The 23478-nt window shown below is 40.6% G+C and overlaps 1 protein-coding gene across 5 annotated transcripts; it reads right to left on the bottom strand.

Annotated features, from left to right (window-relative positions):
- Nucleotides 1–8047: 8047 nt before the first annotated feature.
- Nucleotides 8048–11107, bottom strand: LOC131011551 (APO protein 2, chloroplastic-like). Of its 5 annotated transcripts, none has more exons than XM_057939320.1 (5): nucleotides 10766–11080; nucleotides 10199–10329; nucleotides 9690–10039; nucleotides 8569–9420; nucleotides 8048–8389 (listed from the first exon to the last, which is right to left on the bottom strand). In XM_057939320.1, exons 2-4 carry the CDS (start codon nucleotides 10325–10327, stop codon nucleotides 8592–8594), a joined length of 1308 nt encoding a protein of 435 aa, XP_057795303.1. In that variant the 5' UTR covers nucleotides 10328–10329; nucleotides 10766–11080; the 3' UTR covers nucleotides 8048–8389; nucleotides 8569–8591. The 5 variants fall into 5 exon arrangements, with proteins under 5 accessions (XP_057795303.1, XP_057795302.1, XP_057795300.1 ...); XM_057939319.1 differs by having other exon boundaries at nucleotides 8048–8321; nucleotides 10766–11079; XM_057939317.1 differs by having other exon boundaries at nucleotides 8048–9420; nucleotides 10766–11106.
- Nucleotides 11108–23478: the final 12371 nt, after the last annotated feature.

The following is a 23478-nucleotide window of genomic DNA, read 5'->3' as shown; positions in this document are numbered from 1 at the left end:
ATTGCTATGCAATTAGCATGGTTGTTATCAATATAGTCCTAGTTAAGGACACTGGACTGTGGTAAATTATATTCTCAAGTCCCTGGCTAGAGAATAAAGATAATTTACAAGGTAGACAGTTTAGTTCCTTTTAGATTATACGGAGTCGGATTTCCAGGCAGACGGAACAAAGAAAAATTACCTCGAGCTATGTGTTTTCCTTGGGAGGTAAAAATTGTTTTTGGTTTGACCACTATCTTCAAGATCTAAGAGTGGTTCCTAATTTGCGTGAGATAATCACTTTGGTGATAACTCAAGTGTCATAGTAAACTCTAAGGAATCCAAGAACCACAAGGGGTCAACCGTCAAATACATAGAGAGTAAATACCAAGTTATACGATTATTCGTAAATTGAGGTTATGTGCTCATAGAATGAATTAACACATATTGGAGAAGTTTACTAATCCTTTCACAAAAGGCTTATCGCAAATGGTCATTGAAAGATGGGAATGCGATTGATGCCACCCACTTAGAAAACTTTAAGTATAAGTGAGAGAAGTGTTAGGTGTTTAGTAAATAGACACATTGTATACTAAAAGTTTATTTAGTATAAGTGGGAGATTCTTGGATTTGTATACTGAAAGTAAGAACTTTTATGCTTGTATATAATGATCTCTAATTTCACTATCTAATCTCTGATCTGAATTGTCCATAATTGCATATGTATGTCTAATTATCTCTACATAAGCAGATTATATGGCATGTTGTAGATCACAGAAGACCATTGTGACACCCAAATCCATTTTAAATTTAAATGAAAATGCACGCGGAAAATCATGACTATAAATAAATATTTAATGTGAAAATAAAGAAATAAATATTTTATTTAAAACATTTTACTCAACATAACATCTTTAAGTATAGCTAAACTCAAAATATTTGATTCGCCATTCGACCTTCCACGTGCCTCCGACCTTTAAAACCTGAAAATGTTAAATATGGGATGAGCATACAGGGTACACTCAGTGTGAGAACATGCAATTATTGTCCAAGTTAATAAAACGGTAACACATATGGCCATTTCATACATATCCTCAATATTCACACTGTGGCAATCCAAGGACTTTAAAGTCCCGGACCCTATTTACGGGCCCCTGGCGACATCCTCAATATAATGGTTGCAACCCTGTAATATGTAATCGCATTGTGGCAATCCAAGGACCTTTCCGTCCTGGACCCTATTAACGGGCCCCTAGCGATACATAATCCTCAAATCGCATTGTGGCAATCCAAGGACTGTGAAGTCCTGGACCCTTTTTACGGGCCCCTAGCGATATCCTCAAAATATACATCATAACACATATTATTAAGATGGACAAGAATTAACCACAACATGTACTGAAATAAATCCCACACCTGAAATTTGAGCTTTGAAAATTAACTGCAAGAATTTAAAGTTCACGTCCTAGTCGCGCCGCATCTAGTCAGATAAATTCAAATAATAAAACATAAGGGCCTAACTGAATTTATAAAATAATTTAATAAAACATGAGAAAATTATTCAAAGTTTTAGCAAAATCTGAAGTGGGAATGATAATTAAAAGAGTAATTATAGGCTTGAATTGCTAAAAGTAATTAAAACAAAGTCCAATCTATTTAATAAAAATTAAGCCCCAATAACCTCAGCCATTAAATTAAAACTCCCTCTTGGCCCAAGCCCACTCTTCCAACTCCCCTAATTTAAACTCACACCCACACAACTCCAAACACCACTCACGCAGCCAACACTCCCCCACAGCAGTTCTCTCCTTCCCCTCTCTCCCATCCTTGGTCTTCCTCCTGCCACCGCCACCAGACGGCAATGCCGCCGCCGGTGCCAGCGGCCCTGCCTCCTCTCCCTTCCCCCTTCTTCCTATCTCCCTTCTTCCCTCATCTCTCGCCCTCGCCTCCCATTCCCCTTTGTCCTTCTCTTCGCCGCCTGCTAGTGCCACCGGCCCGTCCTCATCTCCTTCACCTCCTGGCCGACGGCAGCAGCGAGGCAGCCATCGCCACCCTCTGCGTTGAGCAGCAGTACCGCCGGCGCTGCGCGCCACGGTGGCCGACGAAGGAGGAGACAGGAGCGGCGGCGCTATGGTCTCGACCGCTGTCGTGCTGTTCCGAGCGGACAGAGGGAGCAGGTAGTAGTGCCAAGGGCCAACCGAAACCGGCGATTCGACCCTGAACCAGCCCGGTGGTCAACTGTTTCGGCCCGGACCGTTGACCACCGGGCCGGTTCAGGGCCGAACAGCCAAACGTTAAAGGGCCGATTTAGGTTCACATATATTTCGACCCTGAACCGGTGGTCCGAACCGACGGTTCGACCCTGAACCGCCGGTTCCAGCCGAATTTTTTTAAAAAAATCAAATTCATATCCTACATTTTTCAATGTGGGATTCAACTTAACTTATAAATATATAACTTCTATTCATGTAATATATAACTTATAAATATATAACTTATAACTTATAATTTATAAATATATAACTTATAACTTATAAGGTCTAGGGATCAAACCCCATTGCTCCCCCTCTCCCAAATGTAAAAAAAAAAACTTATAAATATATAACTTATATAATAACTTATAAATATATGTTGTATTTTTTAAATTTTGCGTATATATATACTTAACTTTAATAATTTTGAAATTACTCAACTTAAAAATCTTAAATAATATAATAACCTACAACTTTTGAAATTTTAATAATTTTTGAATTTTTTGAATAATTTTAATAATACAATACTTAACTTTAATAATTTTGAAAATTTTCAACACTTGTAAAATAAAATTTTTTGAAATTTCATCACAAATCATTTAATTTCATAAAAAAGAATAAAAAAAATTTAAAAAAAGAAAAAGGCCGTGAACCGGCGGTTTTCAGCCCGGGAACCGCCGGTTTTCGGCCCGGCCCGGAACCACCGGTTCAGGGTCCGAAAACCGGCCCTTCAAATTTTAGACAGGTCGGTTTAGGTTCATGAAATTTTTGAACTTGAATCACCGGTTCGGGCCCGAAACCGGTGGTTCCTGAACCGGTGGCAACCCTAGGAGCAGGTGGCGGGCCTGTGACGCCCGGGGACGAAGTACAGAGTGATCGCCGATGCAAAGAGGCACGGACAAGGAGCGGCTCCGGTTAAGACTTCCAAGCGGAGGGGCGCAGGGATGAACCGGAACACACCTGAACGAGAGGGATTCCGAGAATATGCAGGTATGGGACTGCATATTCGAGGAGAGTTTAAATGATTTGATAGGTGCTACTCATTTCAATAAGATGCATCTTCTTTTCTGGTGCCCACGTGGAAGAAACTCCAAGGTTAAGCGTGCTTGGCTTGGAGCAATTCTAGGATGGGTGACCCCCCTGGGAAGTTTCTTGGGGAGCGTGCGAGTGAGGACAAAACACGCTAGAAAAGACTCGTATTGGTCTGTGGGGACAGCCGTCAAGTCTGGAGCCGGACTGTTACAATCATATAATTGGAATAACCATATGAGATATTAAATTGATCACAACCGAGACAACTCTAGGACGAGTTGTTGTTTTAGGCTGCAGTATAGATTGAAGTAGTTTGTGTTGACTATTTATCTATACTGGTATGTGTAAACGTAAGCCCCGACTCATCATCGGCATCATCGGCAATAAAGGGGTAAGTCAATATTGATTCTCTAGTGGAATGAATTAATATTTATGAATTAATTATGATCTGGGCAGATCATAAAAATTAATTCATTGGAAGCCCATCTTTATTCCTTGTATTTGATTTGTAGACTGGCCAAAAGACTCCTGAGCCCAGTAGAAGAAAAATAGTCCAACTCATAAGTTTGGCCCCTATTCTGTATTTAATATTATAAATGTAGATCAACTCTCAGAACATAATATTTATAATTATAAATGTAGATCAACTCTCAGAACATAATAGATCAGACGGATTACATCATTTCATATTACAGAATATTAGGTTTGTGTGAGAGCTGAGCGACGCTTGTTGAGTGGGTGTTTTCTCCGCGAAATCTTCGAAGATCATCATCCATCCGACGTCGGAGATTGATTTGAATACAGTCCAGAAGATCAGAGCTGGAGTCAGTTTTTCGCAAGAAATAACTTTCTAGCAGACTTTGTAGAACGACCATAACTTTGTTTACAGAACTTCGATTAAGGCAAAACAGGCGGCTACGAAAAGCTCTTTCGAAAAAGAAGAAGTTTTATTTTTGGGCAGAATATGATTGGAGATTTTTTTAGGCTTCAAAAGAAGGGTTAAAGTCAGTTGACCTGTTTAGCGATTTATGATGAATTCATGCGAATTCTTCAGGTATTTCTAAACACTTGTGTGCGGTATTTAAATTAATAGATGCATGCTAGGTTTAGTCGATGTATAGTGAATTAAGATAATTAAAGAAACGATCCTCGGGCAAATCAAATGTTAATTAAGTTTAATATTCCTACACTTGGAGGAGCTGAAACTTCTGATCCACTGCCACATTCTGGAAAATCTACATTTTGTTGCATAACTTAACTGGAATGTTCAAATTGACCGGAGCTTCAGAACTCGTTTGCTGCATTTTACTTGTACTAGTATCGCTATGGCTGATCCGTTGTCTACAAAGTTGATGAGGGGTAAGATCCTCATCAGCGCAGGACATTGTACTCAAAGATTAATTTCATAATATTTATTACTATATATATTTGGAGGAAAACTAACAGCGCATGTAGATGATGAGAATCAAAGGAATGGGGGAGAGTTTGCTAGAAGACAGCACAGGTCAGGAGTCCAATCTAGAACTTTAATTTATCAGCTCGAGGCCTTATGAAGTCCTGCCTGCGCAGTCGTGCTCAAAGCCTCACCTGCGCAGTTCTATGAAGACAAGCTCAACCCTGGAGAGAACAACCTACGTAGGTATTCATGGACACGCCTGCGCAGGATTACTAACTATCTCTCGTTAGAGATGGAAAAGCTGCAAAGTAGTTAGAAAAGGACAATCAACGTGACAATGACACCGAGAGGGCGTCCGTGCATGAAGAGTGCGTCCGAAGGACAAAAAGACCATTGTACCCTTTCCTTTGTAGTGTCTATAAATACCACTTCAGTCATTGTAATCTGGATCATCTTCTTCATAGTTATAAGTTTGGCTGGAATATAAGAAATCTCTAGAACTTAGTTGTGACGAATTGTGTTCTGTAGAGTTCCTTTCATTTTTCGCAGATCCATTCCAACAGGTCCTTTTTCAATCTATTGTTTTACATTCGAGGGTGAATTCCATGTTCCATCAAAAGTCATTTGGAAAGAAGCCTGTTGTGGAAGAACTATCACCTAAAGGTGAAGACGAGGATTCTGATTCCATGGCCACGTGTAAAACACGCGCCACACCTTTCGTCCTCAAAGCACCGACAAGCCACAATGTCCCCGCGGCGAGCTGGGGGGTATGCTAACGCACGACCGCCTCCAGCGCGCCGCATCAACGCGGTGCGACGCACCCCCACTGGAAATGCTCTAACTTCAAATTTTGAATTTCAAATGAAATAGATGTTTACCATTTTATTTCATTTTTTTATAATTTCATCTTATTAAAGATAATAATAATAATAATAATAATAATAATAATAATAATAATAATAATAATAATAATAATAATAATAATAATAATAATAATAATAATAATGCATGATTTTCTTTTTTTCTTTTTTATTTTTGAAATGAAAAATGCATAATTTATTAAGTAGTATCATCCGTTCAAAGATATCCCTCTTTGGGAAGTCATCAGTCCATCTCATAGGTTGAACAATATTTTAATAACTTGTGCTAAATTACGAGCAATTCTATTAGCTAATTTATACATATAAGATATACTCCATCTGTCCACAAAAAATTGGGCACAATTACCATAATTGACGTCCATGAAAAATGGGATTTTTTTAATACATGGGCCTGCCTCTTTTTCTTATATTTTATCCTTACAAATACCCTTTATTACAAAACAAATCACCTTTAATTCAATCTCAACCACTCATTTCATACAATGGTGAGACCCTTTCTTCACTAGCCACCCATTTTATTAAAATTCGTGCCCAAAGAATGTGCTCTATTTTTTATGGACGGTGAGAGTACCAATTAAAAAGTTATCCACAATCACTAAAATCTCACGAATATCATCACGAAGGAACCGATGATCATCCTCTAAGCTCGCCATCACCCATGAAGCGAGCACAAAATTAGTATGAACAACAATCAGCACCACACCATACACCATGCTCAACCGTAATCCCATACACCACTGCCATTACCCTAGCCAATATAGTGTTCAATGAGGGACCATTATGATCAGTAGGGGCACATGAGGTCACGGGGGAGGGGGAGGGGGTGGGGGGGCGGTGACGGTGACAGTGACAAATATGTTCACTATAATCACACCCTCTCTCTCTCTCTATATATATATATATATATATATATATATATATATATATATATAGGGTGTGGTTCTAGAGAGAACTACATTATTTGTGAGAATGGGAGAACCATCAAATCTAATGCATCCACTGTAAAAATTAATGCATTCGCTGTTAAAATTAATGCACTAAAAAAAAAAAAAATGCTCCCTTCAGGATTCGAACCCAGGATCTGCATTCATCCAACAAGATGATGCATCCACCGTAGATCTTGATGATCGAATGGCTGAAAATGGTTCTCCGGTCTTCTTTTATTTATGGTTCTTTCTTGAACCTCTCCCTATATATATATATATATAAATAGGGTCAAGTTCTATAGAGAATTGCTATATATTTCGTTCTGAACAAAATCTATACATTTTACGAACAGCGTATTTAGTAAAATTAGTGAAAATCTCGCCCCCATAAGGATTCGAACCCAGGTCAAAATGCTTGTTCATACGGTACATTGATTTGTTCGTCAAAATTGTAGATCTGTTTGTTTTTGTTTTCACGAATTCTCTATTCTCTATTCTCTAAATATTTAACATTCTCTATTGAACCTTTCTCTCTCTCTCTCTCTCTATATATATATATATATATATATACACGTCAAGTTAAACAGAGAATTGTTATATATTTCATTTTGAACAAATCTATACATTTTACGAACATATCAATATAACTAACGAACAGACGTATTTGGTAAAAAAAGAGAAAAACTCGCCACCAGTAGGATTCGAACCTGGGGCAAATTGCTGTTTATGCAGTACATTGGTTTATTCATCAAATTTATACATCTATTCGTTTTTGTTTCACGAATTCTCTATTCTCTAAATTAATATTTAGCATTCTCTGTTTAACCTTTCTCTCTCTCTCTCTCTCTCTCTCTCTATATATATATATATATATATATATAGAGAGAGAGAGAGAGAGAGAGAGAGAGAGAGAGAGAGAGAAATAGAGCAGTTCTTGCGAGAATTACAATTTTTGTGAAAACGTGAGAATCATTAAAAGTATTGCATGCATTCATTCAATAAGATGATGTGCATCCACTGCAAATCTTGATAATTGAATGATTGAAAATAATTCTTCATTCTTATTTTATTTAGTACTCCTTCCATCCCACTATAAGGGGTCTGTTTTCACAAATAGAAAAATTTAAACTTTGAAAAAGGTTAGGCCCTACCACTTTTAATCAATTTACACCTCCTTAATTCTTGTGCCGAATTTTTTTTGAGCCACTTATAATGAGACGGAGGTAGTACTTTTTACTTAAGCCCTCACAATCAAAATTTATTGCTTTCTTCTTGTTGTAAAATCATCAAATTTTATTAGTATTTTGTACAAAATATCAGTGCATAGCTCCTATTACATCAAAATTGCATGAAACAGAACTTTTTGAAATTTCAAACAAGAAAAAAATAGTCTTATAACAATTTTTTCTGCATATGCCAAAACTGAATGAAACAGAACTTTTTGAAATTTCAAACAAGAAAAAAATAGTCTTATAACATTTTTTTCTGCATATGCCCCAACGCATATATGCTACAAAAGTATTGTTCTCTAAGAACTGAAATAAAAAAATCATGTCGCGCTTGACGCATATTGTACATTAATGAGAAAGAAGAAATTAACAAATGATTATATTAAACGAAATACAAGCATTCTTGAAATAGGGCACAACGTCTTAAAATCTGAAATACAAACTTCTAAACTATGAAACTTTTACTAATGTGCATCAAGTGAAGGCCCTAAACAAGAGCTAAAGCTAAAGCCACTGCAGCGCAGGCCACAACGCCAACTTGCCTGAGCAGGGACAATGGGGCAGGAGCCGCTGCAGGGTGGTGGTGGTTGGCGGAGAGAACTCTCATCTGCAGCTTCTGGCAATGGCTGATGAAGAAAAAGGGACCGGATTTGTCGGTTGTAATTCAGATATAATCAACTTTATTTCACTTTTCCTGTTCTCAACCATCATTTTTCAAATGTTTCAAGCAATGAAATTCTCTGACCACTGGTACTGTTTGGAGCAAAACAACTTAACAAAGAGAGAGAGTTGATGTTCTTTCTTGATACCTTGTCATATATATATAATTGGTTTTCACTAACAGTTGTATAAACTAGTTGATGACAAACTTACCTGGCATTGAAATGGGAAAGATATCAAACAGCCATTTCTGCTTCCCCAACATTTGTAGGAATTCCCACATCCAACCTCATGGTTGGTTTGTAGTGCTCAGGCACATCAGCACCGGCCTGTACACATAATTCAACCACTGCAGGTGCCTGGCCGTAGAAGTTCCTGAGCTCCCTCTCCATAGGCTGATCAACATCAGGTACGTGCCACACGTATCTAGGGGGAATTAAGTCATTAAGAACTGCTGCCTGCCACCCGTGTTGCCCGTTACGCTGCTGGTGCTTATGAGCTCCACAGTTCTGGGCTTTGTGTCCACTCGGGCCTATGTGCACTTCGGGGCAGTAACCACAAGCTCTTACAGGATACATCTTCATTAACCTCCGGGCTCCATCTCTCATTTCTTCCCATGCTTGTAGAGTTTCCTCAGCAAGCAATGTTATATCTTCTTTGCTAGATGGTGGTACAATTTCAGAATCTGGTATTTCAGCCAATATTTCTGGCTTTGGAGCTTCTGGGTCGGGGTCGGGCAGCTCACTCTCATCAGCATCAACAAACTCCTTTTTTCCAATGCGTATGATGGGTTTTCTTCTTCTTTTGGTAGGATATTCAGGCAGGTCTACTCCTGCTTGAATGCAGAGCTCAACTACTGCGGGAACTCTTGGGACAGAAAATCTCTCATCATGAGTAATACGGTTACCAAGACGATCATACAAGTGGTATGCCTCAAGTGGTACCAATATGTCCTCGACATCTGCTTTACCCCATTCATGAGCCCCTTTACGAATGGAAGCTCGTGATCCTCTGCAAGACTTGAAAGGATGCCCAATAGGACCTACATGAATTTCATTACACCACCTACAAGAATCAGATATTACTGTTAAGAGAGAATCAGAAGTTAGAAAAAGTAATAGTCCTAGGAAGATGATCTATCAGAAATTACCAATGACACCATCACAACTGAGATTATTATAAAATTCAGTGAAAAGAAAAAGGAAGTCCAGATTTGACTCATTTATTTTAATTTGTGACACAAAAAATTGAATCCATATGAACAAACAAAAGTGAACATTGATTTCATCAATTGTAAAAATGCAGAATAAAACATGCATCGGGTAGAGAATTACTTGCAGGCGTTGACAGGCATCACTTTCAGAAGTTTCTTGAGATTGTTAACTAATGTTGTTCTCGCATTCAACACTTTGTATGCAAGAGGAATTAGTCTTTTAACCACCAACCCTATTTTTGGAGGTGGGACAGGTGCTCTTGGTTGGTTATTACGGTTTTTCAGCCTCTCCCTGGCATTTCGCCGTAACTCAATAATAGGTATAGGAAATGGTTTCTTTTCTTTTTTAGAATAATAACGAGGAAAATCTGCATTTTGAGGATGGTCGCACTTAATGATCAAAGCTCGAATGTGACTTGACTTCTCTAATGAGATTCGTAAGTTCAATTGGCAGAGTGTATTGGAAGTGCTCTGCAGAAAAACAGAAAACATGAATCAGAAGCAACTTCTAAGCTCACAGGAGAAGTGGGTTGCATAAAAGTAAAGCAAAACTTGATACAGATAATGATGCATTGCTAGGTGGAGGTGAATCAAGAAGTTATAGGAAAGCATTATTCAAAATACAAATACCTTTAAAGAATCAAATGAACTAAGACCTCGCCGTGTGCTACATTTCAGATAGTCGAACTTGAGGCATGTCCTTTTACAATGCGAGAAAGGAGTTGTGCTGAAATGGGAATACAGACACCCAACCTCCATTCCTACGAAAAAGCACAGTGTTTTTCATTCATAGTAGATGTCATGTAACTCCTAAAACAAGCATCTATTTACCAACCACCAAGCCCCCGATACTCACCAATACACACTACATGGAAACAAACTATTAATAGAAACATAAATTTCACTTTTAAAAACAGTTTTAATGAATTTTAAAGAATATTACAATCTGTTTTAATGAAGCTCAACTTATTTATATCCTGAGGTAAGAGTGCCCAATACTTGTAATTTCTTCACCATATTCCCAGAAAATACAACATAGAATTATATCGAGCTCACATTAGATACCCCTTTTCAATCTTCTATATCCTGAGGTATGAGTGCCCAATATATCATAGTTTTACTTTTGTAAGAATATGAGATAGTGAAAGACGAAATAAGAAGATAGAACAGAGAATCAAATGAAATAAGAAGGAATACTTAAATGAATGGTGTTTGGCTGGTGCTGTCAGCCGAAGCAGGGAATAGGGGGATGTTGTTGGTCGAGAATCGGAGCCGGAGATGCCGCTGTTGTTGCTCGGCAGAATCGGAAAAGGAGAGTAGCAAACGGCGGCGGCTTGAGGGAGGAGAAACGAGGCAGTTGATGTGGCCAGAGCCGAAATTGGGTGTGAGCGAGAGGCGAGACGAGGGTGATGAGAGGCCAGGATTATCACATACATATCTCAATTGCCGGTCGTAATTTCCCTTATTTCAATCCCGGAATGCTGGAGGCCAATTACGATCGCAATCAAAATTAAGATAAAAAATTGTTTTAATTTTAATTAAACACTGATTTCAATATTTTAATCCACCGGATTTATGGAAATTATCACCCAAATCTTCGACTCGGATTTTTGAAGATAGATTATATGAGCACAAAATCTAACAAAGCGAGTAGTATTTCTTAAACAGCAGCGGCATTGTGGCCATCCACAAATTAATTAAATAGAAAATAATCCCTTCGTCCCCAATAAATGTGGCCACCTTTCATTTTGGTTTGTCCCATTAAAAATGGTCACTTTATTTAAAATGAAAATATTTATTTTAATTAAATCTAATTAATTAATCTAATTAAAATGTATAACTAAATTTAAACCCTAATCAAATACACACACCACAAAACACACACAACTCACACTCAGCCCCCAACTCACACTCAGCCCCCTCCCCCTACCCCACCCCACCCCACCCCACCCCACCCCTGACCCCCGCCGCCCAAACCTTGACCGTCGCTGCCTGACCCCGTTGCCACCGCCCACCCTCTGACCCCCGCCGTCCCGCCGCCTGATGTCACACCCCAATTCTTGAAACAATAACTATAATTGGGGTACGACTAATCATCAAAATGAACAAGGAAGAATCCTTGTGAAATCCGAATAAAAGGGATAACAATCGGGCTTAGCCCCTTTGGATGAAGAAAGACAGGTATTCAAGTTATACGAATCCATCAACAAACATAATAACTTCAGGATCACAAGTTTAGTGTCATGCTTCTGATAACCAACATTTAGAATGAAATACTTGTGAAATAATAGTCTCGGCTCAACAAAATATATATAGAAGTTGAGAGTCTAAGCTCGATAAGAACATAATTCAGGATTTACATAAAGGTCTTATGTTTAGAGAGATAAAAGATAAAAGAGCTAATGTAACAGCGGAGGACAAAATACGGAGTTGAACCCTAGCCTCAGCTCGCCCCGTCAGCACCAGCCACTAACCTGAAAAAAAACATTTGAAAGTATTTTTGGGCTAAGTACTAATGTACTTAGTGGGCTGCAACTCTAAAACATTTCGTAACCTGAAGAACAGTTTATCCAATCGTACTTGACATGACTTAGAAGGTTTTAAAGTGAAAGAACTTCTAAGCATGTTAAAACATTTCATATATATATATACTTAGTTTTGCGCGCAGATGTCACACTCAATTCTATTACTCGCTATGATCCCGGACCTTTTAGCCACCGACGGATCCATTTCTCCCATTACTTGAACTGAGGGCGTAACCCAGACAAGTTTACTTTTGACCTCGGGATGCTACCCAGACAGGCCCTTACATTACATGCTTCGGAACACATCCAGCAAGCACCCTTATAACGCCTCTTAGTTAGTGCCCGAATGGAGATCAACCCACCGAGTCAGCTAACGGTGTACACAATTCTCAAATAACGTTTTAGGCTATAAGAGAACCTCAATTGATTCGTTGTGGCGAGCATTAAATAGAGCAGAGTGCACATAAACATTTTATTGGATAAACAGTTTATATTTCACGATCATTTAAGCTCAATAGCTAAATCATACATTTGGAAAAAAAAAAAACCCACCTGTTTAGGCAAAGCCTGTCGTTTAAACTTTATCTCTGAATCGGAAAAGCAGTGCTAATCCTCCTGACGTTTAAAACCTACAAGAAATCTATTCTTAATAGGTCTCTTTAATCTAAACTCAAGTCACAGTAAAGTACTTAACATTCTATGATTCACTTAGCCGGGTTTTCAAAATTTATAGAATAAATAATTGAAAATATTTTTCTTGAGTTAAGAACACCAACAATATTCTTACTCATCCTTCTTTTGTAATTGGAATTATAAATAAAACCAATTAAAACATGATGCAATGCATGACTCATTTCATAATTAAGCATAAAAAGTTTTTACTAAATATGCACAAGTTCTCTACTCCATTCTGTTCTACTATGTAAACCAGCTCTGGTCATTTCAGCTCTTCTCTCCGAGCTCTGGCTTCCAGCTCTGGCCTCCCAGCTCTGGCCTCCGAGCTCTAGCTTCCAGCTCTGGCCTCCCAGCTCTGGCCTCCGAGCTCTGGCGTTTCAGCTCTGACCTTCAGCTCTGGTATTTCAGCTCTGGCCTCCAGCTCTGGTATTTCAGCTCTGGCCTCCAGCTCTGGCCTTCAGCTCTGGCGTTCAGCTCTGTCTTTCAGCTCTGGCCTTCAGCTCTGGCCTTCAGCTCTGCTCTGCCTTCCAGCTCTGCTCTGCCTTCCAGATCTGCTCTTTCCAGCTCTGGTGATCAGCTCTGACGGTTAGCTCTGAATTTCCAGCTCTGGCTTTTAGCTCTGGATTTCCAGCTCTGCACTCTCGCTACTCTGCTATGCTCTTCACCCCTAACCTCTGAACACCTCACGATTATCTCATTCTCAGCCTAACAGTACAGCTCATGACTCCTTCTTTCTCAGCCCACCAAGTCAACTCATGCCGATTACCTTCTTGGCAACGGTGAAGCACCGTCACCTCCCTCTATTTCCGGCGACCGCAGTGAGCTACGGCCGCCACCCTCAACTCACATCCAAACTCGACTGAACCACCCAAAACTCCACAAAACAACACACTCAAAGATCGATTTTTAGTAACTTAAATCAAGACTCTACCTTTATCCTTATTCACTTAACAGTTATGATGCTAAAACATATAAACACACAAAAACATGAACAAAGGGCGATGGAGTTCATAGGTGAAACCTTGGTTTGAATTTGCTGGAAGCTGGGTGAATCGAGAGCTATGGTTGCTGCTGTTCTTGGAGTTCTCTTCGGTATTGGAAAGAGAGAGATGAAGTGAGTGAAATGAGAGAGAGAGTGCAGCGGAGAAGATATATGTATTTGAAGAGGGGGAATAGTGAGGCGGTGGAGATGGAGAAAAATATCTAGGAATCAAGATGGGTTGGGCTTTGTCAAGATTGGTTTGGGCTCTCATTTATCAACCAAAGGTAAATAAACATAAGGCCCAAAAGAAAAAAATAAATCCCAACTCATGGAATGCTTGAATGCTTAATCAAATAAATATGCAATGCATATAAATTTAATGACTAAAATTTACAAATGCTTTTGTAAATCATTTTTTTGTTGGAATTAAAATAAATTCTTTTTTCTCAATCCGGCGTGAATCATCTAAATTCTAAGTTCAAAATTATTCTAAACTTAGCTCGAGGAAACGGGGTATTACATCCCTCCCTCCTTAAAGAAAATTTCGTCCCCGAAATTACATACCTTGGTAATCTAGCTCGGGATACTTGACTTTCATTGAATCTTCAAGTTCCCATGTGGCCTCTTCCATCCCGTGATGGTTCCATCACTTTGACAAGAACAAAGTTCTTGTTCCGTAAAACTTGAACCTTGCGATCAAGTATCTGGACTGGTTTCTCTTCATAACTTAAGTCCTGGGCTAGGACCACTTCATCGTGCTTAATCACATGTTTTGGATCAAACACATACTTTCTTAACTGAGAGACATGAAACACGTTGTGTACGTCTCCAATTATAGGTGGCAAAGCCAACCTATAGGCTACATGGCCTATCTTATCTAGGATCTCAAAAGGTCCTATATAACGGGGTCGTAACTTGCCCCTCTTTCCGAAACGTATAACTCCCTTTGAGGGAGAAACTTTGAGGAAAACTCGATCCCCAACATTGAATTCTAACTCTGATCGGCGTTTATCAGCGTAAGACTTTTGTCTATCTTGAGCTTCTTTGATTCTTTGCTTGATGTGGTCGACTTTCTCAACCATCTGTTGGACCAGTTCAGGACCTAATAGCTTTCTTTCACCCACTTCATCCCAGTAAAGTGGTGATCGACATTTTCGGCCATACAAAGCCTCATACGGAGCCATTCCAATTGTTGCTTGATAACTGTTGTTATAAGCAAATTCCACGAGAGGTAACAAATCCTCCCAACTTCCACCTTTGTCTGCGACAATCGTTCGCAACATATCTTCTAGAATCTGAATCGTTCTTTTTGACTGCCCGTCAGTCTGAGGGTGGTACGCTGTGCTGAAGTTCAGCTGAGTGCCCATTGCTTCTTGTAAACTTTTCCAGAAACGCGATGTGAATCTGGTGTCACGATCTGACGTGATAGATACAGGTACACCGTGAAGGCGTACTATCTCCTTGACATATAACTTTGCAAGTTTCTCCAATCCAAAAGTTATTTGAATTGGCAGAAAGTGCGCTGACTTTGATAATCGGTCCACTATGACCCAAATAGCAGTGTTTCCACGTGCCGACCTCGGTAAGCTTACGACGAAGTCCATGTTGATGTGTTCCCACTTCCACTCGGGGATAGGTAGTGGTTGCAGCATTCCATACGGCCTCTGATGCACAGCCTTCACTTGTTGACAAGCGAGACATCGTTCCACAAACAACGCTATATCTCTTTTCATTCCTTTCCACCAGAAAATTTTCTTCAAATCCTGGTACATCTTTGTGCTGCCTGGATGTGCAGTGTAAGGAGTATCATGAGCCTCGCTCATAATCTCGTTCTTTAATTCTTCCTTATGTGGCACACACAATCTTTCACCAACCATAAGTGCGTTATCTTTGGCTTCAGTGAATCCTTTCGTTTCATTCGTTCTTGCAGTATGACGCATCTTCTCCAAGAACCAATCTTCTCTTTGTGGTTGCACAATTCTTTCTCTCAAATCAGGTTTAGCTATCAAGGCAGCTACACAACCCGATACTGTGTTCGGAGGATGAACAATCTCTAAACTGAGGGAGGCGAAGTCACGAATCAGTTCCTTCTGCTGGGTGATGAAATACCCTAGCTTAGCTTTCATCTTTCGACTCAGGGCGTCAGCTACTACATTCGCTTTTCCTGGATGATAACTGATGGTGCAATCGTAATCCTTTACTAATTCGAGCCATCTTCGTTGTCTCATGTTCAAATCCTTTTGCTCGAAGAAGTACTTCAAACTCTTATGATCTGTAAAGATCTCACACCTAACTCCATAGAGGTAGTGTCTCCAAATCTTCAAAGCGTGCACGACAGCTGCTAGTTCTAAATCATGAGTTGGGTAGTTAAGCTCATGGGGTTTCAATTGACGAGACGCGTATGCTATCACTTTTTGATTTTGCATCAATACGCAACCCAATCCTAGTTTCGAGGCATCTGTATATACCACGAATTCTTCATTCTCTTCTGGTATTGCTAACACTGGTGCAGTAGTTAGTCTTATCTTGAGCTCCCTAAAACTTCGTTCACAAGCTTCAGACCAAACATACTTAGTCCCTTTTCTCAAAAGCTGAGTCATTGGCCTTGCCAATTTCGAGAATCTTTCGATGAATCTTCTGTAGTAACCTGCTAGACCGAGGAAACTTCTGATCTCATTTACATTCGATGGTGCCTTCCATTTCTTGACTGCTTCGACCTTGGCAGGGTCTACTTTGATTCCTTCAGTCGACACTATGTGACCGAGAAACATCACTTCCTTCAACCAAAACTCGCACTTGCTGAATTTGGCAAATAGTCTCTCATTACGCAGGGTTTCGAGTATGATGCGCAAGTGTTCCTCGTGTTGCTCTTCAGTCTTAGAGTATATGAGGATGTCGTCAATAAACACTAAGACAAAACTATCGAGGTACTGATGGAAAACTCTGTTCATCAGGTCCATGAAAACTGCTGGGGCATTCGTTAAACCAAAAGGCATCACGGTGAACTCGTAATGTCCATAACGCGTTCGAAACGCTGTCTTTGGGATGTCTTCTCTTTTCATCCTGAGTTGGTGGTAACCAGATCTTAGATCAATCTTGGAAAACACACCGGCTCCTCTCAATTGATCGAACAGGTCGTCTATCCTCGGAAGAGGATATCTATTCTTTATCGTGAGCTTGTTCAATTCTCTATAATCGATACACATCCTTAGTGAACCATCTTTCTTCTTGACAAATAGGACTGGTGCTCCCCACGGTGATACTCTAGGTCGTATAAAACCTAGGTCCAACAATTCTTGTAGTTGCACTTTTAATTCTTGTAACTCCGGCGGGGCCATTCTGTATGGTGCCTTGGATACTGGTGCTGCTCCAGGTTCCAGATCTATCGTGAATTCTAATTGTCGGTCTGATGGCAAACCAGGCAATTCTTCAGGAAAGACATCTTTGAACTCTCGAACCACGCGAACTTCTTCGATCGCTTTCTTTGCTTCATGTTCTCCTGTCAAACTGACAAGGAAAGCCCGACATTTTCCCTTCCTCATCATCTTCGTGGCCTTTATTGCTGAAATCACTGGTACTCTTTCTCCCATTCTTATGCCATGAAAACTTGCCTTCTCATCTCCAGCGGTTTGGAAAGAGATCTTTCTCTCATTACACAGTATCGTGGCACCGACTTGAGTAAGCCAGTCCATCCCTAGGATCATGTCAAAATCTATTATAGCGATGACATACAATTTTTCCTTAAACGTTTCAGCACCTATGTTCAGCTCTAAGTTCGAGATAACGTCCTTAGCAGCCAATCTTCCACCACCAGGGGTGCTAACCTCTAAAGTTGTCTCAGCCAATTGTGGAGTCAGTTCTAATCTCTTACAAGCAGCATATGAAATGAAAGAGTGGGACGCTCCAGTATCAAACAAAGCTATTATCGGCACGTCAAAGACATTAATCATACCTGCCAAGTTTCCTTGGTTTCCCGCTGCTTGATTTTGGTTAAGGGCATATGCCCTAGCATTTTAGGGCGGCCCCCGATGTCCTCCACGACCCTGGTTCTGTTGCTGCTGCGGTGTTCCTCCTCTCTTCCTTGGACACGCCGGAGCATAGTGCCCAGTTTCTCCGCAGGTAAAGCAGACGTTCATTCCTCTCAGGTATTCTCCCAGATGGAGTTTCTGACACTTTGGGCAAGGTGTTTTAATAATTGCCTGATGATGCTGGTTCTGAGGCTGATTCTGATTTTGGTTTGCAACCCATGGTTTCTTCCCATTTCCATTTCCAGGGTTTCCACCAGCTCCCTCGTTCCACTTTCTTTTTCCTTTACCACCATCTTGAGGTGGTACAAATCCAGACTGTTCCGGAGCTTTTACTTTCTCCCTTGGTAACAAAGACTCAATGGTGAGAGCCCTGCTCAGTGTTTGTGCATAAGTGAGACCTCCCTGACTCGCTAGGGAGATCGATATCTCGTGGCGCAGTCCGTTCCTGAATTTCTCTGCGCGCTTCTCATCAGTGTCCACTAACATTGGTGCATATCGTGACAGCTAGTTAAAAGCCCTGTCATACTCAGTCACTGTCCCAGCCCTCTGCTTCAAATTCCAGAACTCGTTCTGTTTCTTCTGTCTATAGCATCCCGGTATGTACTTCTCATACAACTCATTCTTAAAATCTTCCCAAGTGAAATTTTCCCACTGTTCCTCAGTCATTGTGCGCCTCACCGACTCCCACCAGAAGTCGGCTTCGTCTACCAGTTGGTAAGTCGCGCAATTCACTTTCTCCCCGTCTTCACAACGGATGTAGCTGAAAATTCGCTCCACTGCCCTGACCCATTTCTCGGCGTCTGTGGGATCGCCCAGACCATCAAACGTTGGAGGCTTTTCCTTACGAAACTTTTCTTCAGCAGTACGATTCGGTGTTACTTGTGGAATAGGCTGTTCAGGGATGAATCCTCTGCCGCGTCCGCGACCACGTCCTCGTCCCCTACCGCGTCCTCTTGGCGCATCTTCCATTCTGTTTAACGGACAAAATCAACACAAAAGTGAGATTCATTCCGCATGCATACATACATGTATACATACATAGATATACTCAAGGTATATCGCTTCTATAGTGTAACCCTATGAAAGGCTAACTCTATATGAAAACTGATCTTATCTTGGTGGAATACTTAAGTGGATCCTTAATCTCATCTCATTGCTTATACGTTATAACATATCTATGTTTAACGTCTCTATCTTACCAGTCATTACTTAAATCGATCAAGCGGAGCTATCACGACTAACATTCCCAAGACATTCTTGGGTGGTACTCAAACAGTTTGTAAGAGGACCCAACATTCTGATCGTATAGGCAGTGAACCTAAAACGACAACATAAACTTTCTCATTCGTTCATTCCTTAAAAACTTTGCTTTTGCCGGGAAGATTCAAGGAATCTAACTCGACCGTTTATCATTGATTCGTTAAGGGCTCGGGTAGTCCCAAACACGAAACTATCGTTAAGGGTTCGGGTAGTCCCTAACACGATATTAACTTGGTTATATGAGTCAAAGACTCAAAATAACAATATGAAAGCGATTAGCAATACATAACTTATAACATATGGAAAGCGGTAAGCAATTCACATAGCATCATTCATTGAAAGCGCGCACTTCTTGAAAACTCTCAAAATATTTAATAACTTTGAAACTTTTAAAACGTACCTTACTTGCGGCAGTGTGACGGCGAGCTGAGGTTCAACAACTTTCTTAGAAGTCTAGAGGTACTAATCTAGACTCAACATTTTAAGCTTTTGGTTATCAGAGACATGAAAGAAAACTTATGCTCTGATACCACTCTGTCACACCCCAATTCTTGAAACAATAACTATAATTGGGGTACGACTAATCATCAAAATGAACAAGGGAGAATCCTTGTGAAATCCGAATAAAAGGGATAACAATCGGGCTTAGCCCCTTTGGATGAAGAAAGACAGGTATTCAAGTTATACGAATCCATCAACAAACATAATAACTTCAGGATCACAAGTTTAGTATCATGCTTCTGATAACCAACATTTAGAATGAAATACTTGTGAAATAATAGTCTCGGCTCAACAAAATATATATAGAAGTTGAGAGTCTAAGCTCGATAAGAACATAATTCAGGATTTACATAAAGGTCTTATGTTTAGAGAGACAAAAGATAAAAGAGCTAATGTAACAGCGGAGGACAAAATACGGAGTTGAACCCTAGCCTCAGCTCGCCCCGTCAGCACCAGCCACTAACCTGAAAAAAAACATTTGAAAGTATTTTTGGGCTAAGTACTAATGTACTTAGTGGGCTGCAACTCTAAAACATTTCGTAACCTGAAGAACAGTTTATCCAATCGTACTTGACATGACTTAGAAGGTTTTAAAGTGAAAGAACTTCTAAGCATGTTAAAACATTTCATATATATATATACTTAGTTTTGCGCGCAGATGTCACACTCAATTCTGTTACTCGCTATGATCCCGGACCTTTTAGCCACCGACGGATCCATTTCTCCCATTACTTGAACTGAGGGCGTAACCCAGACAAGTTTACTTTTGACCTCGGGATGCTACCCAGACAGGCCCTTACATTACATGCTTCGGAACACATCCAGCAAGCACCCTTATAACGCCTCTTAGTTAGTGCCCGAATGGAGATCAACCCACCGAGTCAGCTAACGGTGTACACAATTCTCAAATAACGTTTTAGGCTATAAGAGAACCTCAATTGATTCGTTGTGGCGAGCATTAAATAGAGCAGAGTGCACATAAACATTTTATTGGATAAACAGTTTATATTTCACGATCATTTAAGCTCAATAGCTAAATCATACATTTGGAAAAAAAAAAAACCCACCTGTTTAGGCAAAGCCTGTCGTTTAAACTTTATCTCTGAATCGGAAAAGCAGTGCTAATCCTCCTGACGTTTAAAACCTACAAGAAATCTATTCTTAATAGGTCTCTTTAATCTAAACTCAAGTCACAGTAAAGTACTTAACATTCTATGATTCACTTAGCCGGGTTTTCAAAATTTATAGAATAAATAATTGAAAATATTTTTCTTGAGTTAAGAACACCAACAATATTCTTACTCATCCTTCTTTTGTAATTGGAATTATAAATAAAACCAATTAAAACATGATGCAATGCATGACTCATTTCATAATTAAGCATAAAAAGTTTTTACTAAATATGCACAAGTTCTCTACTCCATTCTGTTCTACTATGTAAACCAGCTCTGGTCATTTCAGCTCTTCTCTCCGAGCTCTGGCTTCCAGCTCTGGCCTCCCAGCTCTGGCCTCCGAGCTCTAGCTTCCAGCTCTGGCCTCCCAGCTCTGGCCTCCGAGCTCTGGCGTTTCAGCTCTGACCTTCAGCTCTGGTATTTCAGCTCTGGCCTCCAGCTCTGGTATTTCAGCTCTGGCCTCCAGCTCTGGCCTTCAGCTCTGGCGTTCAGCTCTGTCTTTCAGCTCTGGCCTTCAGCTCTGGCCTTCAGCTCTGCTCTGCCTTCCAGCTCTGCTCTGCCTTCCAGATCTGCTCTTTCCAGCTCTGGTGATCAGCTCTGACGGTTAGCTCTGAATTTCCAGCTCTGGCTTTTAGCTCTGGATTTCCAGCTCTGCACTCTCGCTACTCTGCTATGCTCTTCACCCCTAACCTCTGAACACCTCACGATTATCTCATTCTCAGCCTAACAGTACAGCTCATGACTCCTTCTTTCTCAGCCCACCAAGTCAACTCATGCCGATTACCTTCTTGGCAACGGTGAAGCACCGTCACCTCCCTCTATTTCCGGCGACCGCAGTGAGCTACGGCCGCCACCCTCAACTCACATCCAAACTCGACTGAACCACCCAAAACTCCACAAAACAACACACTCAAAGATCGATTTTTAGTAACTTAAATCAAGACTCTACCTTTATCCTTATTCACTTAACAGTTATGATGCTAAAACATATAAACACACAAAAACATGAACAAAGGGCGATGGAGTTCATAGGTGAAACCTTGGTTTGAATTTGCTGGAAGCTGGGTGAATCGAGAGCTATGGTTGCTGCTGTTCTTGGAGTTCTCTTCGGTATTGGAAAGAGAGAGATGAAGTGAGTGAAATGAGAGAGAGAGTGCAGCGGAGAAGATATATGTATTTGAAGAGGGGGAATAGTGAGGCGGTGGAGATGGAGAAAAATATCTAGGAATCAAGATGGGTTGGGCTTTGTCAAGATTGGTTTGGGCTCTCATTTATCAACCAAAGGTAAATAAACATAAGGCCCAAAAGAAAAAAATAAATCCCAACTCATGGAATGCTTGAATGCTTAATCAAATAAATATGCAATGCATATAAATTTAATGACTAAAATTTACAAATGCTTTTGTAAATCATTTTTTTGTTGGAATTAAAATAAATTCTTTTTTCTCAATCTGGCGTGAATCATCTAAATTCTAAGTTCAAAATTATTCTAAACTTAGCTCGAGGAAACGGGGTATTACACCTGACCTTCACCGCCGGCCTCTACTCTCTCCCTCTCGCCACCTGTCTCTCTCTCTCTTCACCATGCTCTGTTCCTCCTTGTCCACCACCTCCCACCACCGTTATTGGCGGCGCCTCCATTCGAGCTCCCGAAGCCGACCCCCCAACCCCCAGACCTTCCAAAATTCCACCCTCTCTCTCTCCCCCCATCGACGACGGCGACCCTGTCCCTGCCTCGCCTAGGGCTCCGGTGGCAGTTCCCTTGCCTAGAGGGGCGACCGGAGAACGACCAACAGCAGAATTTCGTTTGCGATTTGCAATTTGCAGGTGCAAATCTAGTTCATTTTTTCAAGATTTTCATTTGCGATTTGGGTGTTTGATTTTGGACATCTGATTTTTGTTTGCGATTTGGGTGTGTGATTTGTGGAGGTCGTCGTTGTTGCCGTTTTGATTCAGGTGGCGGCTCCTGCGCTGCCACCATTCCGATGTCGCCGGCAACATCACTATGGCCGGAGAAGAAGAAGTATCTGGCGCCTTTCTACTTTCATTTCCCTTAATTAATTCCTTAATTTTGGTGGACCACATCTAATTAACACATAACATTCAATTTCTTAATCTCCGTGCCCAAAAGAAATGGGCCACATTTATTGGGACAGAGGGAGTAATAATTTATTTAATTTATATATTAAAATAAAAATAAGATTTCGTTATTTATTGTATTCCCTACATTATAGTTATTTTTTATAAAAAAATTTTGTAACTTTTTACTCCCTCCGTCCACGAAAAAGAGTCCTGTTTCCCCTCTTTTTTTTGTCCACAAAAAAGAGTCCTGTTTCACTTTTTGTACAATTATACCCTCCATAGACTTCAATATTTACTTTACTTTGCCATTAATACATCTACCTCAATAACTAAAAATAATTCAGTTAATTCCTTAATTAAAACCCACGCACACACTTACAAAACACACACGACACACACATAGATGCAGCGCCCCCCTCATTCCTCACCAGCGTCGCCGGCTCTCCGGGCACCACCACCGGTGTACCTCCCTTCTCTCACCTCTCGCCTCACGCCCTCTCTCTCTTCTCAAACTCTCACACACCCTTGAACCCAGACACCGCGCCGCCTTCATCTACTGTCGGTGAAGGTGACAGCAGCGAGGGCTGCGGCCGCCGCGGTTCCCTCTCCGGCGAAGCCGCGCCTGAGCGCCGCTCCCCTGGCTTCATCTCTCTCTCTCATCACTCAGCCCTAAATCCCCAAAATC

The sequence above is a fragment of the Salvia miltiorrhiza genome, chromosome 2, assembly GCF_028751815.1.
Source record: "Salvia miltiorrhiza cultivar Shanhuang (shh) chromosome 2, IMPLAD_Smil_shh, whole genome shotgun sequence".
NCBI lineage: Eukaryota > Viridiplantae > Streptophyta > Magnoliopsida > Lamiales > Lamiaceae > Salvia > Salvia miltiorrhiza.
The sequence above is the reverse complement of the archived record's forward strand: the minus strand, read 5'-3'. Positions and strand labels throughout refer to the sequence as shown.

Coding starts and splice junctions, on each gene's coding strand:
- LOC131011551 (XM_057939318.1), bottom strand. CDS start 10,327: ATGGAGGTTGGGTGTCTGTATTCCCATTTCAGCACAACTCCTTTCTCG. Junction 10,040..10,198: donor GTTCATTTGATTCTTTAAAG/GTATTTGTATTT, acceptor GTTTTTCTGCAG/AGCACTTCCAATACACTCTG. Junction 9,421..9,689: donor ATGCCTGTCAACGCCTGCAA/GTAATTCTCTAC, acceptor TGATTCTTGTAG/GTGGTGTAATGAAATTCATG.